The sequence below is a fragment of the Moschus berezovskii genome, chromosome 4 (genome assembly GCF_049115385.1).
Source record: "Moschus berezovskii isolate FMDL1 chromosome 4, NW_MosBer_1.0, whole genome shotgun sequence".
NCBI lineage: Eukaryota > Metazoa > Chordata > Mammalia > Artiodactyla > Moschidae > Moschus > Moschus berezovskii.
The window spans coordinates 26537977-26555151 of NC_142463.1; the positions used below are offsets into that span (position 1 = coordinate 26537977).

Genomic DNA, 17175 nt, shown 5'->3' on the forward strand with positions numbered 1-17175 from the left:
TGGTGGACTGGAATATCTCTGAGGTCTATGGCTGTATGTAAAATATCTGCCAGGTAGTATGTGTTAACCCCTATATCATCATTCTGTGGTTATAGTAATTATGATTACTGAGACAAAAATTAGACCGTCTATTTATAAAAGAATATAATTTTGGGGCTGGTAGCCAGAATATGGGAAGTTGTGTCTATCCTAAGTTTTTAAAAATAGATGATTGTCATATCTTTAAAGTACAGTAAGAGGTTAGGGGTGTGTAGAGACACAGAATAATTTGCTATAAAGTTAAACCTGGAAGTATTTAGGACCTTTACTCCTCAATTAATGTATCTACTTTTAATCTTTGGGACCAATTTGACTTCACAGCTCAATAGGATATTTCTACAAATAATTAAATGTCTGTATAGAAAAATAATTTCCATGTTCTTGGTTAGAATTCTGTTTGGCTAGGAATGGACAAGTGGAATTATCTTAGTGGAAGCTGATTAGTAGTTTTCTAACATTGTTGCTCACACAGTAAAATAAGCTTTCTTACTAGGGAAGAGAGTACACAAGGCATTAACTTAAATGAAAGAATGAAGTTAATATTTTTAACATTTCTCCTTAAGGACCAGTATATTGCGGAGAATCACGCAGATGGAATTATAGTAAGTTTAATCTAATCTTTACTCCGCTTTACTTCTGCAGAGCATTAATAACCAGTTATGTCAGGAGAAGCCTGAATTTCCACTTATTTTCAACACAAATGCCTCTTTTTACCCACTCACTGCTCTCTATTGTTGATTCTTGCAATTTTCCATGAGCTCTTACAGTTGGCCGTCTTTCAGCAATCATTTGGAGGGGAAATGTAGATCTTAAAATTAAGTGTTGGTTCCTATTGAATCACCTTGCATGTGTTAACTTGACGGGTTAATCATGGTATAAAAATGCAGCTTTTATGACTAAATACTGCATAACTCACAATGCTACATTTCTTGGCAAACTGTTTCTAATGAAAGTAGGGGGCACAGTACTGAAACATATCTTAATCTAATTATATGTTTATAGGTTTCTTTTTTTTTTTTTTCTTTTTAGATTTTGTGTATTGTATTAGCTGTCACTGCTGCTGTGGTGTATACTGCTTTTTTGTAGCATCAGGTTACAATGTGAATTTTTTCACATATAGCCATTTTCTCTTCTTTCCTCCCCTTGGTTTATTACTCTTCCCTTATATTCAGCTTGCCCACCAAAAAGAAAATTTTATTGGAAATAAAAGTTAGAATTTGAAGGTTTGCAGTTTAAGCTTCCCTGATTTTATGATACATGTGTGACTTGTGTTCAGACTGTATTTTTGAAGCATGAGGCAGCCTCTTTTTTTAGTCCTGAGGCTTTACAAATGCCAGAGGTCTGCAAACTCATTTTGTAAATCTTCAAAACCATCTTATGATTATACTTGAAAGGATGAGTATGTTATCCTTTTATTTGCTTTAAAATGAACACCAAGTTAGATGTCTTTGTTGTTTGCATATTTCTTGAGAAAACAGAGATAAGAGAAACATTTAAAAAATTTGAATTAAACATATTGAAATTTTTGTTTCTCTTCACAGTATGAATTCAGGTTTGAGCCCTGGTGATTTAACAGAACAATGTGATATAAATACAATACAGTATCTTTTCCTGAGATAGCAGTTAAGATTATAAGCCTCATGGAAAAAGACTATGTAAGTTGTCTAGAATTTCATGGTTCCCTGAGACCTTAAGGAAAATTAATGATGGCAGTTAGTTTTATCTCTTTTCCCTCAAAGCAAATCAATTACTTTTATTATGTTAAACAACAGGTTTATAAAGCATACCAAAAATGTTTGATTATTTGCAGTTTAAAAACATCTAGAAAGTTTATTCTCATAGAAAATCTAAACTTACAGAAAACAGACATATTTGAATCATTTGATTAGGGACCATAGCATTTTTCCTTAAGAGTTTTTTTTTTAAAGAATTCTTTATGGTTTAGGCCTTGAACCCAGACTGCTAGGACCTAGCCCTGCCACTTAACTAGCTGTGACTACAGGCAAGTTACTTAACCTTTGAGTCTGAGTCTTCTTTTCCTCATCTATAAAGAAAAGTGACTTCTACCTCAGAGGGTTGTTGTAAGATAGTATGCACATAGTACTCAATAAATGTTAGCTATACATACATGTATGTATATATAATTAATACATTTTGTATTGTATTGCATGAACTTTATTAATGTTAACAACAGATAAGGGCTTGGGATTGTCATTTGTTTGCATTTCTCAAGCTCTTCACATTCTTTTTTAAAGCAAAGCATAGAATGTTATTTGACATATTTTAGCCTGAAGTTGATTGATCACAGATTGTTAGATATGTGTAGAATAGTTGTATTTTCTGTTAACAACAGCAACAAGAAATATTTGGTACCTTTAACATAGCATCTTAAAAAGTCTAAAAGTGTTCTGTGGGATTGACAAGCCTAATCTTAGGCTTTTGAAAAACAGAAGATTGCATTCAAAAGACAGAATTCTGGTCCATTTTTCCAAAGTTATTTTATTTCTTAGTGTCTTTATAAATTTTACTTACATTAATGTAATAGGTGGGAATAAGGAGGCAGGATGTTCTTTGGCTCAAAGTATTAGAAGTGGGATTTTGCCTTTGTTAAAGCACCTGGGTCCCTTTAGAGAAAACTTACTATGTAAAAATAAGAAATATATTCTAAGAACAGTTCCAGGATTGTTGAGACACTTGATTAGTGTTTATGGCCCAGCCTGGTATCTGAAAACAGAATCCTAAAGTAATAACCAGAAAGCCCGTAGAGACCATAGCATCCAGATATTTCTTCATTTTATACACTGGGAAAGTGAGGCCCACAGCAGATTAGACTTGCCAGGTCACTGGTAGAGCAAGGATTCTAGGAATTAAAGTTCTAAGTCTCTGTTTCCATGCTTTTCCTAATACTTTGGAACCTTCCCCACTTAGTACTGAGTTTTTAAATTATTAATTATTGTTTTCAGAGTTTCTTCTCTGTGTCCTATATTTCCTAGGCCTAGAATATTTGTGGTCGATAGACTGTTGTGACAGAATTCTTGTGTTTAAATTACTTAAGAGATCTGATTTAGTGATTTTTCTATATACAGAGAGGGGATTTAAGAAAAAAATTAGGTAGTAAATAAGAATGCTATAAGAAACTTTCCCGTTACCTCAGTTTCCATTGTTAGGTGCTTTTAAATTTTCACAAATGCTTTTGAAGCTCATTCATCAGTGAAATACATCTTTTCTAATTCTATTTTAGTATTTCCTGTTATAAGCTCTACCGAATATATATCTGAAGTTTATTTTTCTAGATCAAGGAAAGCTGAAGAACTTTGGGTTTTATTTAATGTAGTCTTCTAAACGGTGGATTTAAACTTCACTTTGGCAAAGACCTTGGTTTAAAATCTCCCCCTCCTCCAAATTAAAAAAAAAATCAGGAAGCTGTGGAGTCTTGTTTTTAAAATACCATTATGCTGGCAAAATAGTTTCTTGGCTTGGAGTCAGGAAACCTAGGCTTTTTTTCTCTCTCTCTCAAATGTAACTACATGTTTGAGTATGTTTTTTCCTTCTAAATCCTCAAGAAAAAAAAAAAGCTTTCTTCCCCCCTCCAACAGCGAATTAGGAGATAGGTTTCTTTGCTTTTAGTGACTGTAAAACTAGATGCCTATACAGTGGAATACACATTGATGGGAGGTGGCAATAGTACGGGGTGTAAAGATAAGATTATAGTGGTGCAAGCATATTAGCTTGTCATAGGTATAGTGCTCATTAATAGCATAGTAAGAGCATTTCTCCTCGCTTTGATATTTGTGTTGAATTAAAAATTTGAGAAGCACTGAGTTGAATTGAGAATTTATTGTTTTGGCTTCCTGAAACCATTCTACAACTCTTTCCATGTGTTTTCGTTTGGCTTCACCTTTCTATGTGACAGATTCATTCATTTTTCCTCCTTACTATGCTTTTTGAGAATTTTTTTAATAAGAAACTCTTAGCCTGCTGTATAGTAAAGTTGTTTTATTTCCTCCTTGAAATTTGACCAACATTGTCTGTATAGCTGCTCCCAGGACTTTGCTGTCAGAAATGTGGGTATTTCCTACATTTGGGAGGGTCAACACCAGAAGGGTAATTACAGTAAAAATAACTATACTGTGCTTCTTTACCTCAGAGTACTATTAATCCTGTGGATGCAATATATCAACCTAGTCCCTTGGAACCTGTGGTCAACACAATGCCTTCTCAAACTGTCTTACCTCCAGGTATGGTATAGTATTTGGAAAAGTGTTTCACAGATTCATTAATGACAAAAATCCTTTTTTTTTTAATGGCAATTGTAGTAATCTTGAAGAGCCCCCCCCCTTTTTTCTTTAAATAAGTAAAAGGAATCTCACACACAAATACAGCCAAAAATGAACTGGAAAAAAATGATACTATTTTTGGGATGGGAGCTTTTTAAATACAATTCAAAAGATTTTGGTTTTCAAAGTGAGATGGAAGACAAGCATGGTTACTTGGATTAGCTGATAGGACTGAATCCTATGACCCAGGATTCATGGCTATCAAGGAAAACATAATATACCTTGATCTACTTGAAGGTAACTCAGAAATATTCTATTTTTGTGTATTCTTCATAACTCTGAATTATACAAGTGATTTCTCTATGGTGGACAGGATAATGAGAAAGCGAGGAATGAAAGTTTTGATGCCTACTGATTAGTTACACGTGTACTTTTTAAGGATAGAGTAATAAATATTTTTTTTAAACTGGCAAAGGAGGGCTTAGGTTCAACACCCACTGATTCCTTTTACTTTTTTGTGGCATCCAACATTTCAGTTGTTGGGTGAAATGTTCTCATTGGTGATGAAGTTAAGCCAGAAATTTTACTGGGGGAAAAATCTTTTTAAAATTACTTACAAGTATGTGAGGTCTTTTTAGGAATTTTTTCTCCTTAGGAGAAAATCAGGAGCATAATATCTCATGAGACTAAAGAGGAAGTACTGTGCCACATTTTAGATTTTACATGTGGTTTAATCCTCGGGTGCGTGTGCTGTGGGCATGTTAAGTTGCTCAGTTGTGTCCATCTCTTTGCACTATGGACCAGGCTCCTCTGTCTATGGGATTCTCCAGACAAGAATACTGGAGTGGGTTTCTATACCCTCCTTCAGAGGATCTTCCTAACCCGGGGATCAAACCCAAATTTCTTAGGTCTGATGCATTGGCAAGCAGATTCCTTACCTCTGAGCCACCTGGGAAGCCCATCCTCGGGAAGGAAACAGTTTATCATCAGAAGCATTTGCTGGTTGTACAGAGCAATTGTACTAAGATATTAGCCTATCTTGACTAGTCTTTGATATCCCACCTAGTGTCTCAGTACTCGGTAGCCTACCATCATTGAGTTTAAAGAGGATAGGGCATCAGAAGGAGTAGCAGCATGAAAAGTGACTTACTGGAATATAGTCTCAAAAGTTACTGATCTTTAAGATTTTGAATTCCACAGAGTTGTAGTTAAAAGTTGTGTTTGGCTTTTTCTCTCACTTATTTCACATCTTAAATCTCCTAGAACCTACTCAGTTGTGTAAGTCAGAGCAGCGTCCATCTTCTCTACCAGTTGGACCTGTATTAGCAACCTTGGGACATCATCAGACTCCAACACCAAATAGTACAGGTACAGATTGTGTGATTCCTTTACTTCTCATAACTGCCCATTAACATTTGAGATTTGTGTTCGGTTACTGATGGGAAAACATTGAAGAAAGGTGGTATATTTTGTGTTGGAGATAGCTTAGTTTTACCATTATAATTCCATCCATGAAGTGGTTGGTTAGTTTTGTGATTGAACCAGAAATTTAATAATAATTACAAGTTATATGAAATAAATTATTGCAGAATTTTGTGTATTTGTTGAAATTTATTTTGAAGATATGTATTGACTTTTTAAAAAAAGTTGCTCAGGTTAGATTTATATACTTTCTTATTGTAAAGGAATCAAATAATACAGAAGTATGAGAACAAAAGCTGTAAATCTTTACTGTTTGTTTGTATACATGTATGTACATGTCTACCTGTATTGCATACTTTTATTACTGTTTTTGTTCTAGCCTAAATGAGATCATATGGTTCTGTGACTTTCTCAATTTTCATTTAACTGAGAACCATTTAGAGAGCTTTCTGTGTTTATACACTTAGGTCTGCAACATACTTTTTACAGCTGCTCAAGGAGCTATTACCTGTTTTCCTGCTGATGGACATTTAGGTTGATTGCAGTATTTTCCTATTATAACCAGTATTTCAGGGAATACTCTTGACAGCAACTTGGGCACATAATGTATTTTTATGGATAGATTTATTGGTCACATTTTAAACCAGTTTTGTAAGCATAAGAGGATACTTGATTTTAATTTGCATTTTCTTAATTTGTTTGGATTCCTGGTCTTTATTTTTTTCTCTGATTCACAAGGATGCTGTCAATGTTAGTATAGATTTATTCCTTATTTTAAAACTAATCAGGTTGATGTTATCATTTGAACCAAACTCAAGGGAGCACTTGGTTTTTGTCCCTATTACACCTGGAGGCCAAAATCAAAACCACGTGAAGGACATGGGAGATGAGCCCCTGCTATTGCTCCACAGATTCTTTCCTGGGTGGGACTTTCCTGTATAATAATGAAAAACTACCCTGTAATTTTTAGCCCAGTATGAAATTTGAATTAGTAAAGGTGCTGATGCTGTTACTTTGGATTTTTACTATTTAACAGCCTGAACCATATGTCTTCTTAATTTTTGAAAAAAGCAAGCAACAAGAAGAGCTCTCTTAACTCGAAACTGTAAAGTGATGATAAGCAATTTGAATAATAAGGTTGAAGTGTTTGGCTGACTTTTTTCTGTATATCTTTACACTTTGCCATTTTAATAATGGTATCTGTGTTTCTTTTTTTATAAGGAGGAATTATGTTAGAATTTTGAAACTGCCAAAATACATCCATTTGAAAATATAAAATACTAATCAGTTACAAACTTTGAAAAAGTTTGCATTTTTTATGTACATGAAGTTTAGAGTCATTAATTAGTTATAAATAATGATAATTAATTTGGGATAAATTATTCCAGGAGGCATTATAAAAATATAACATTTTAGAGTAGGTGGATTTAAAGAAATCTTTTGTGGTTTATGTCTTGTTTGATTTTTCAACCTACCTAAATTCTTCATCTTTCTTTATCTCTGTCACTAATACATTTTAAAAAAAAAACAGTTTTTCTCATAAGGAAAACTCAGTTCTTTGGATTTTAGTTCCCATTCTAACTCATTTTCTTCTTGAATACATTTTCAGTTTTGTGTGGTTGCCGGGACTATTTGCATATTACTTAATCATTTGTAATTCCTGGTCTCTTTCTTCCTTTCTCTGTCATTTTTTCCCCCTTATTACAATAAGAGAAAATTTATTTCTCATCTTATTGCTGGTATGGAGCTAGGCAGGTGGGTGGGGAGAAGATTTTAAAGTCATTTGCTAAGATGAACTATCTCTGGCATTCCCACAGTAAGCTTTGCCTATTTAGGCAGCAGACTTTCTGTGTTTATGTTTTAAAAATATCTTTGTGAACATGGTAACTGAGTGTGGCAGGTGGATGTGCTCTCACAACTGTTGCAGGGTAGACCGTGGAATGGGCTGGAAATCCATGGGTGGCGCTGGATTCATTTTTATTGCTGCTGTTCTTGTTTCTTCTAGAAGTGTGGCATTGGCTTTGAGATTGTCAGCAGTGACTTTACTCTCCATCAGACCTCAGTTGCAGTTTGGCATAAATTGCCTGAGAGTTCTTAGATGCTCAATAAATACTTTTTAAATTGCTCTCAATACTTCACTGTTCTGTTCGATACTTTAATTATTATTTTTTATTACTAAACGATGAACCCCAGATGATTATCAAAGAGACATAGCATTTTTTCATTTATTTAGAAGGCTGTGTCCCATTCTATAATGTAATTTGCTTTTTTCTTTGTCTAGTTTAAATGTTGATTTTGTTTACAAATAGTCTAGGGACTTCTGCCAACTTAACTCTTTTCTTGATTTTAATAGGTCTTTGACCCCATCTTCCTAATATCTTCCTTTCTATTACCAACATTGTCTCTTAATTTAGAACTCTTCTAACTTTCTAGGCAGTGGCCACTCACCACCTAGTAGCAGTCTGACTTCTCCAAGCCATGTCAACTTGTCTCCAAACACAGTCCCAGAGTTCTCTTACTCTAGCAGTGAAGATGAATTCTATGATGCAGATGAATTTCATCAGAGTGGCTCATCACCAAAGCGCTTAATAGAGTAAGTAGGTGAACTAACTGTATTGAAATGAATCTCCTGATTTTTAAAAATGTGAATTGATTTTGAAACTGATGTTAATGACAAGCTCCTTTAAAAATTATTTGGAAAAATGAAAAAAAAAAACAGCTTATTTTCAGTTGACTTACTGAGCAAGGCTAGTTCTGTGAGAATGTTGATTTTACTCCCGATTTAATTCAAATGGAATAAGTTAGTGTCAGTTGTGGTAACATGTCAGTATGGTTCATTGAACTTCGGGCCTTATTTCTATAGAGCCAACATTAGGAGAGGGTCAAATGAAAGGACCCTAGGAATTATTCATATAAGAGGAGGTTACTACTACTTGTTTTGTATTAGAGTGAAGGTATTCAGGTACCTATAAGTAAGGCTCTGTACTAGCCAGGTAGAGGAATGATGTGTTCAGCACTTTGGACCCCCTGGACTGTAACCTGCCAGGTTCGTCTGTCCATGGATTTTTCTAGGCAAGAATCCTGGAGCAGGTTGCTATGTCCTCCAGGGGCTCTTTCAGACCCAGGAATCAAACCCATGTCTCTTGTGTGTCCTACATTGGCAGGTGGATTCTTTATCACTAGCGCCACCTTATACAGAAGTGAAACAAGAGCCAGTCCTTGCCCTCAGGAACTTACAGTCTTTTGTGGGGAAAACAGACATTTATAATTCAGTGTGAAAATATGCTTTGTAAGAATAAGCCCAGGAAGAACTGGGAGCATTTTGAAGTTCTGAGAAGTCCAGAAAGGATTCACAGAGGATGGAAGGAATGTGATCCTAAGATGAGATGTGGATGAGAGAGAAGGATCATGGGGTTGAGAAGAGGAGGGGGAAATGGAACCCTAATAAGAAAGGCCTGGCAGCAGGGGCTTGGTTTCTCTGAGAAGCTATAAGCTAGTGAACGTGGCTAAGTGTGGTTATAAGTTGTGGGGAGTGGTTAAGAAGATACAGCATACAGGAGGTTGACAAGGGCCAGGTCATGAAGGAGTCCTTTTAGCCTTTTATGAATTTTGAACATTTTCTCGCAAGTGATGGAAGCTGCTGGTCAGGTCTACCTTTTAGAAAAATAGATAAGAAAAATATGCCTAAATTGTACAGAATTGAGTGCAGTGGGAATGCATTATGTGTGGGAAGACCAGCCAAAACTGGGTAGGAAATTGAGAAATGTTGATAACCTCAGCTAAGGTCATAGCGTATTAATGGAGGGAAGCATGTGGACTCCAGAGATACAAAGTAGGCAGATTTTGGCAGATAGTGATGGTAGATTTTCTTTTATTAGGAGATATTTGACCTATTTTACACTGTCAGATCAAAGCTAGGTATGTTCCATTGTACAGAAAAGGCCTTTCTTTACACATGAAGTCACTTACATAGTAGTTAAAGAAAGTGAAAGTCACTCAGTTGTGTCTGACTCTTAGTGACCTCATGGACTATACAATCCGTGGAATTCTCTAGGCCAGAATACTGGAGTGGGTAACTCTTCCCTTCTCCAGGGGATCTTCCCAACCCAGGGATCGAACCCTAGTTTCCTGCATTGCAGGCAGATTCTTTACCAGCAGAGCCACAAGGGAAGCCCAAGAATGCTGGAGTGAGTAGCCTATCCCTTCACCAGCAGATCTTCCTGACCCAGGAATCAAACTGGGGTCTCCTGCAATGCAGGCGGATTCTTTACCAGTTGAGCGATCAGAGAAGCCCACTTACATGATCGCCAGTCAGCAAAGTCCTTTTTATCCCTGCTAGTATATAGATTGTTGTGATTAGACTTTGGATTTTGGAATCTTAGAAAGAAATAATAGGTTCTAAATCTGTTTTGCTTTAAAGGTGTGTGATCTTGGTCAAGTTATTTAACCTGTGTAATCCTCAGTTTCCTTGTTGCTAAAATGAGGATGATAATAGTTTCAACTTCAAGGAGTCGTTGTGAACATGTAGATGACAATAATGTCAATCAAGTGCTTACAGTAATGTCTGGCATGTATAATAAGTATGCAGTAAGTGATAGCTGTTACAGAAAGCAAATTTTAATATTTATTTGCTTTAATGTTCCTATATTTGTTGTAGGTGTAACTGGCTTACTTTTTGTTGGGTATTTTTTCCAGCTGTCCTGCATCTCTTTGCAGTTTGGGGTTTGCTTTGAAATACAGTACAGATTTGGAATTTGGTCACAGATTATATGTGAACTTGCAAGCTGAGTACCATCATCCAAACTTAGACCTTGAACCTTGGTTTCTTTTAATAAGAAATCTTGTGTAGCACTTCAGTTCTCTTAAGTTTGCACATGAACTGAGAATACTGTATCATACGTAATTGTACCATAACTGTTCAGAACCTCAAAATTTATAAGGAAAATGACTGTATTAATTTGGGAAGTTTTGTTACATAGTAGATCAAATTCAACATTTGAATGTGAGAAACATAAAATACATGCCATTAGGTGAATACATACTGTTACGAACGTGAAAGGAAGAGAGTTGAGCTCACAATTCAAGAAGACTAGTTTAGCAGAAAGAGTTTGGTTTAGCATGTTGGTTTCTTAATGTTTGTATGTGGGGGAGTAAACTATTACAAGACCATTATTAACAGTTTGCCAATAGAAATTTCACTTTAATTTTGAAAAATAATTTTTATAATAGGTTAAAAGAAAACAGGCATTTGGGAGGAAATTCCAAAATAAAGATTATTATTGATTTTTGAAGTGTTAAATCATTGTTTCCTTGAACAGAATTAAAGACAGTCTCATTCATGGGACATTAGCTATTACTTGAAACATAGTACAAATTGAGTGTCAAAATGAATCATCTGTCCTCTAGAAACCTAACTATATTTATTAAAAGCTCAATGATGATATAGTTAGCCTCCTTACTACATCACTGATAGTCAATGTCTGGCCCCAGTTTTAGGGGTACTCCTTGCTTACCTGTTTTACCTGTAATAGGCATGTTCTACAAAGTTACCTGCAGGCTCACAGGCGTTTCTTTTTTCTCCTTAGAAACTTCCTTCTCTGTGCTCTCCCAGTACCCACCCCATAATAAACATGTGATCTATGAAGCTTCATGCTTCCTTATTTGCCTTTCCAAAACTAGTAGGGACTATAGGTATTTTATCTGGCCAGCACAGTGTTTGTTGACTTTTTTTTTTTTTTAAATGGGAGTTTAAATCCCTTCAAATTGACTATGCTGGCTCCAGGTCTCCATTGTCTTATAGAATGGGGAGTGTTCAGTCGTGTCTGACTTTTTGAGACCCCATGGACTGTATGTACCCCGCCAGGCTCTGTCAGATTTCCAGGCAAGAATACTGGAGTGGTGTCATTTCCTCTTCCAGGGAATCTTTCCAACCCAGGGATCGAACCTGGTCTCCTGCATTGCAGGCAGATTATTTTACGACTGAGCCACCTGGGAAGCCCACCTGACCCTATTCACATATTTAGGTTTCCGTGGTTGGTCAGCGATAATCTGCCTGCAATTCAGGAGATCACCTTCAATGTAGGAGACACTGGTTCGATCCCTAGGTCAGAAAGATACCCTTGAGAAGGAAATGGCAGCCCACTCCAGTAAATCACATGGAAGAGGAGCCTGGCAGGCTACAGTCCATGGGGTTGCAAGAGTCAGACTCAGCTTGGCAATTACACCACCATCACCACCATTCTCATATTGATGCTCTCTGTCTCGTGTCTGTAGGCATTGAGCTTGTGTGCCACCTGCTGGTCATAAGCTGCTACCACTAGTTTTCTAGCTCTTGAGTCAAGTTTATATCTACAGTTTCTCTCCCTGCTGCTGCTGCTGCTAAGTCACTTCAGTCGTGTCCGACTCTGTGTGACCCCATAGACGGAAGCCCACAAGGCTCCCCCGTCCCTGGGATTCTCCAGGCAAGAACACTGGAGTGGGTTGCCATTTCCTTCTCCAATGTGTGAAAGTGAAAAGTGAAAGTGAAGTCGCTCAGTCGCATCCGACCCTTAGCGACCCCATGGACTTCAGCCCACCAGGCTCCTCCATCCATGGGATTTTATAGGCAAGAGTACTGGAGTGGCTTGCCATTGCCTTCTCCGGTTTCTCTCCCTGAAGGAAGAGAATTTGAAAGCTTAAGTCCTTCCACCGTTCAGTTTCTGAAGACCTGTCGTAATGATAACTTCTCTGTGAACTAATGTTTTAATATAGGCAGAGCACAGAAGATTTTTAGGGTAATGAAACTATCCTCTGCAATACTACAATGATGGACACTTATCAACATTCATTTGTCAAAATCCATAGAATGTACAAGACCAAGCGTGAACCCTACTGTAAACTATGGACTTTCAGTGATAATATGCCATGTCATGTAGGTTCATCAGTTACTACAGATGTACTCTGGTGCAGGATGTTGATAGTGAGGAAGTTGTGCATATGGGAATTCTGTACTTTCTGCTCAGTTTTGCTCTGAACATAAAATTGCTGTTATTAATCACGCTTATCATTAAATAAGAAATCCAAAGAAAGTAATCAAGGCAAGCTATGTTTAAACTAGAATATATAATGTATTTTGCTGGAGAAGGAAATGATATCCTAGTTCAGTATTCTTGCCTAGGAAATCCCACGGACAGAGTGGCCTATCTGGTGGGCTATAGTATATGGAGTTCACAAAAGAGTTGAACACAACTTAGCAACTGAAGAACAGTGGTGTTTTGCATCTATAAATTTGTAATAAAAGACTTTAATGTGTGTGCCATTTTATAAATAATACCTGCAGTATGAGAAATTTGGTTTCTATTTTTATCCTTAATAAGCAAACTTAGATCATTTTTTTATTAATGTACAAATACTAGTCCTGGGTAGGTTATGATCAGAGCTATATAATAGAGGGAGCTTTCTTTAGACCCTGTTAATCACTTACCATAAATTTACTTGTAAAAGTTAATGTACTTTTTTTTTTTAATTTCAAATATGGTATTTTATTGACTAGGAAAGATGTTACTACCCGTGTAGACTTTTTCAAAGGATCTCAAAATTACAGACATCTTTCTGAGACTAATTAATAGATTTATAATTTTTGAGGTTCTGGAAATTGTTGCCAGGAATTACGACATACTTACATTTATGCAAAGAAACAAATTTGGAAAATGAATTCAAGTTTAAACTTACATAAAGAGGCAAAATCTTACTAATTTTTCATGGCCTTTCAACATGTGAGCATACTCCATGCAAAAAACATGAAGCTGACTGGGGAGAGAATCAAGCATATATATATATATATATATATATGTATATAACCAGCTAACTTTAAAGGTCTAGTTTGTTTCTGTCAGTTATCTGCATATACTGGTTTTAAGTAGCTTTATAGGTTAACGTCTTACTGTGATTTTAAATTGCTTCCTTAAAAAGCTTAAGGTGATTAATTTTTTTTAGTTCCTCTGGATCTGCCTCAGTCTTGACACACAGCAGCTCAGGAAATAGTCTAAAGCGCCCAGATACCACGGAATCACTTAATTCTTCCATGTCCAATGGAACAAGTGATGCTGGTAAGTAGGCTTTGAGAATTTTAACTTTTTTTCCTTAAAAATATTTGTTTGAAAAAAATTATTTATAATACTGGTACCAGCACAGATTGGCCCAGTGTAACACCAGTCTAAGAAGATTTGTTTTATTTTAGACCTTTTTGATTCACATGATGATAGAGATGACGAAGGGGAGGCAGGGTCGGTGGAAGAGCACAAGAGTGTTATCATGCATCTGTTGTCACAGGTTAGACTTGGAATGGATCTTACAAAGGTAAGAATCAAATTTGGTTTTGCTGTTAATTTTAATGTATACATGTAGATTCTCAGTGATTGTATGGTGAGTGTATCTGCACATGTAGTATAATGACGTAATTTCTTTTTATACTTTTGTCTTTTTATATATGTACCTGAGTAAACTGAGAATTTTATAAATGGATGACATAAGTAAAACTAGGGTAATTTCATAGGGATAGTATGTATAGATTATGATTTGGATTTTATTGGGAGAAAGCGTGGAGTAGTATTGGGCTTGGTTAGTAGTTTGGACAAAACCCAAAGCAGTGTAGTATGCATAGAATCAAAATGAGCAGTGTTCTGATCTCGGGGTTAAGAGGATCTGTGCTTACATCCTACTTTTGCTATTACCAAACTGTGACCTTGAGCAAGTTCCTTCCTTCCTCTGTGACTTTTGGGTTTTGCATATGCAAAATGGATATTGGAACAGGTAATGAGTGGGAAATTGTAAGATATACATTGAGCCATATAATTATTATGGTTCTGGATTTGAATTTGAATTTAAACTTGGTGCGCTAAACAGAATGCCTGATTGATACAGGAGACTAGTGTATAGGTGCCTGTGTATATCCCTGCCACTCTGCTAAAAGCCTTCTCCTTTCACCTAATTCTCATCATAGCACTGCAAAGTTGGTGATGGTTGTTAACTTCATTTTATAGATGAGGAAATTAGAGCTCACAGAGATTAAGTAATTTGACTAAGTCCTTCCTATTAAGTGGCAGAACTGAGATCCTGATCTGGTCGTAGATTTCAAAATCTATAAACTAAACCATAATACTTTCTAGTAAGTGTGTATAATAAAAATTTTTACCCCAAATCTAACAATAGAAGCACAAGGATAGCATTACTTTGCGCAACAAACATACTTGCTGGGGAAGTTCTAGGTAAGAGAATATTTGCAGGAGCTTGCCTCCAGAATATTTTCATCGATCATTAGATTGATTGCGTAATTGCTGGAGCAGAATTGTCGCTTCAAATTTGAGAAATACAGCTTTATTTTAGATATTGATGTTTATATTTCTTTTCTACACCTTCTACCTTGGTTGGGTTTGGTCTCCAATAATGGAAGAGCCACCTAATAGTATCTTGAACAATACTAGGTTTACCGTCACAGGAAATGAGAAGTCCAGAAATAGAGTAGTTCCAGGATTGATGAATTCATAGTGGGTCAACAAGGTGAGAAATGATCTAGGTCCCTTCATCTCTCTGCTCTGCCATCCTTTGCATGCTGACATTCACACTCAGACCCGTATTCCCATCATTGCAAAATGACTACCACACTTCCAGTTTATCACATCCTTATGCAGGTATGTCAAGAGGCAGGAAAAATAATTGTCTTCATGAATTTTATTGTTGGTATAGGGAGAACATCCTTTTCCGCAGTGGCCCGTCAGGCTTCCAGTTGAATCCCATTGGCCCCAGCTCAGCCAGTGTGCATGCATAAGCCAGTCACTAGCAAAGGAGGTTAATAGATTGGTTTAGATTAATCTACATTCACCCCTTCGGGTGTGGGAGGGCCCTGTGACTCATAGCAACCTATAGCTATACCTGAACTGAATCAAACTTCTTTCTGTAGGGATATGCATAGGCAACCAGAAGGATGTGCCACAATCAAGTGTGTAATTCTTGCCTCTCATAGTTTCCTCTGCCGTATGCTCCATGTTGGGTTTTGTAGCCACTAAAAGTTTGTTAATTTTTGCTAACTTATTAGATATTTTAGAAATCTTCATTGGCATACACGGTTGTGGTTGTCAGCAGATTCTGAAATCTTGATTCCCTTGTGCGTTTGAAAGTATTATTATATTATGCCTTAAATTTGCGTCTCATTTTCCTACTTTTAATAATATCTTCTCACCTCAAATATTTTCTAAAAAGAGTTATTTTCCAAATACATCATAGTGTTTGGAAACAATACTATGAAGTCACATCCTGTTTACCTCACTTGGTCTTCAAAACGGTCCTAAGACTTAAGCAAGGCATATAATTATCCTCCTTTTACAGAAACTTTCAGAAGTTGAATAAATTTTCTATGGCCTCCTCACACCTAAATAAGTATTTGAATTCAGGTTAAAGACAGCCTAGTCCAGCTCACTTATATCAGTGTTTCAGCAACTTGACATAATGGCATGTATCCAGATAATGCTAAAAACAGTGAAGATCTGTTCAGTGAGAATTCTTAAGAAAAATTTTAAGTAGGGAGGGAAAAATTTTTTTTTGATTACACATCAAATCAAACTTAATGGTCTTTGGCTGTGTCTTCTTTTTCAAATTGCATGTTCTGTTCTTTTGTTCATTTTTCTGCTGGCAGTAGTAATCTTTTCCTTATTGATTTGCAAGAGCTGTTTATATTTTGAGATATTTAGCCCTGTCTTGTTCTTTTGCAGTCTTACTTAGTAATGTATAATCTCTGTGTTCTCCAAGAGTGGTAGAAAATTATACCAAGCTTACTCGCCAATTTAAGCATATTTATGCATAATATAGGTGTTCTGAGGAACATTTAAACTCAGGAGTCCAATAATAAACATTCTGAATGTTAGAGCCATAGGAGTTCTTTCCCAGCTCTTGTGTTCTATCATTCCTCTTTATATACAGCAGCAATACTGGTCCACTGCAGTCCCTGTCACGCTCATTTTCTGCTGCCCTCCCTCCCCTTGTCCCCCACCGCCATCTCCATGTCTCCATGTTTTCCCTGTGTAATAGCCTACTCTCTAAGGCTTTTCTCTAGCACCACCTCAATATGTTGTTTCTCAGCTTTGCCCTCATTCTGGTTTCCCAAACAGAGCATGATCTTTTGCCTCTCCTGAATTTCCAGAGTACATTGAACATCTCCTGGATGCTCCTCTGTTCATGGAATTCTCTAGGCAAGAATACTGGAGTGACTAGCCATTCCTTCTCCAGGGGATCTTCCCAACCCAGGGATCAAACCCAGGCCTCCCACATTGCAGGCAGATTCTTTACCATCTGAGCTACCAGGGAAGCCCGATATTTATCACATTCTACCTAAAAGTTAAATGCTGGTATTATTTTCTCAATTAACCTTTGCTGCTTCCATGGCATTTACCACAGGTTCTTGAAT

At 36.4% G+C, this 17175-nt stretch overlaps 1 protein-coding gene across 9 annotated transcripts in view; it reads left to right on the forward strand.

Annotated features, from left to right (window-relative positions):
* OSBPL9 (oxysterol binding protein like 9) overlaps positions 1 to 17175 on the forward strand; it is a 170106-nt gene that overhangs the window by 141117 nt on the left and 11814 nt on the right. For 7 of the 9 annotated variants that reach the window (XM_055401919.2, XM_055401923.2, XM_088835287.1 and 4 more), the window contains 6 exons: positions 603 to 641; positions 4187 to 4277; positions 5580 to 5684; positions 8172 to 8331; positions 13713 to 13825; positions 13957 to 14075. In XM_055401919.2, coding sequence (XP_055257894.1) covers positions 603 to 641; positions 4187 to 4277; positions 5580 to 5684; positions 8172 to 8331; positions 13713 to 13825; positions 13957 to 14075 — 627 coding nt within the window. The remainder of the gene's footprint in view (positions 1 to 602; positions 642 to 4186; positions 4278 to 5579; positions 5685 to 8171; positions 8332 to 13712; positions 13826 to 13956; positions 14076 to 17175) is intronic. The other 2 variants (XM_055401921.2, XM_055401924.2) reach the window with 1 other exon arrangement.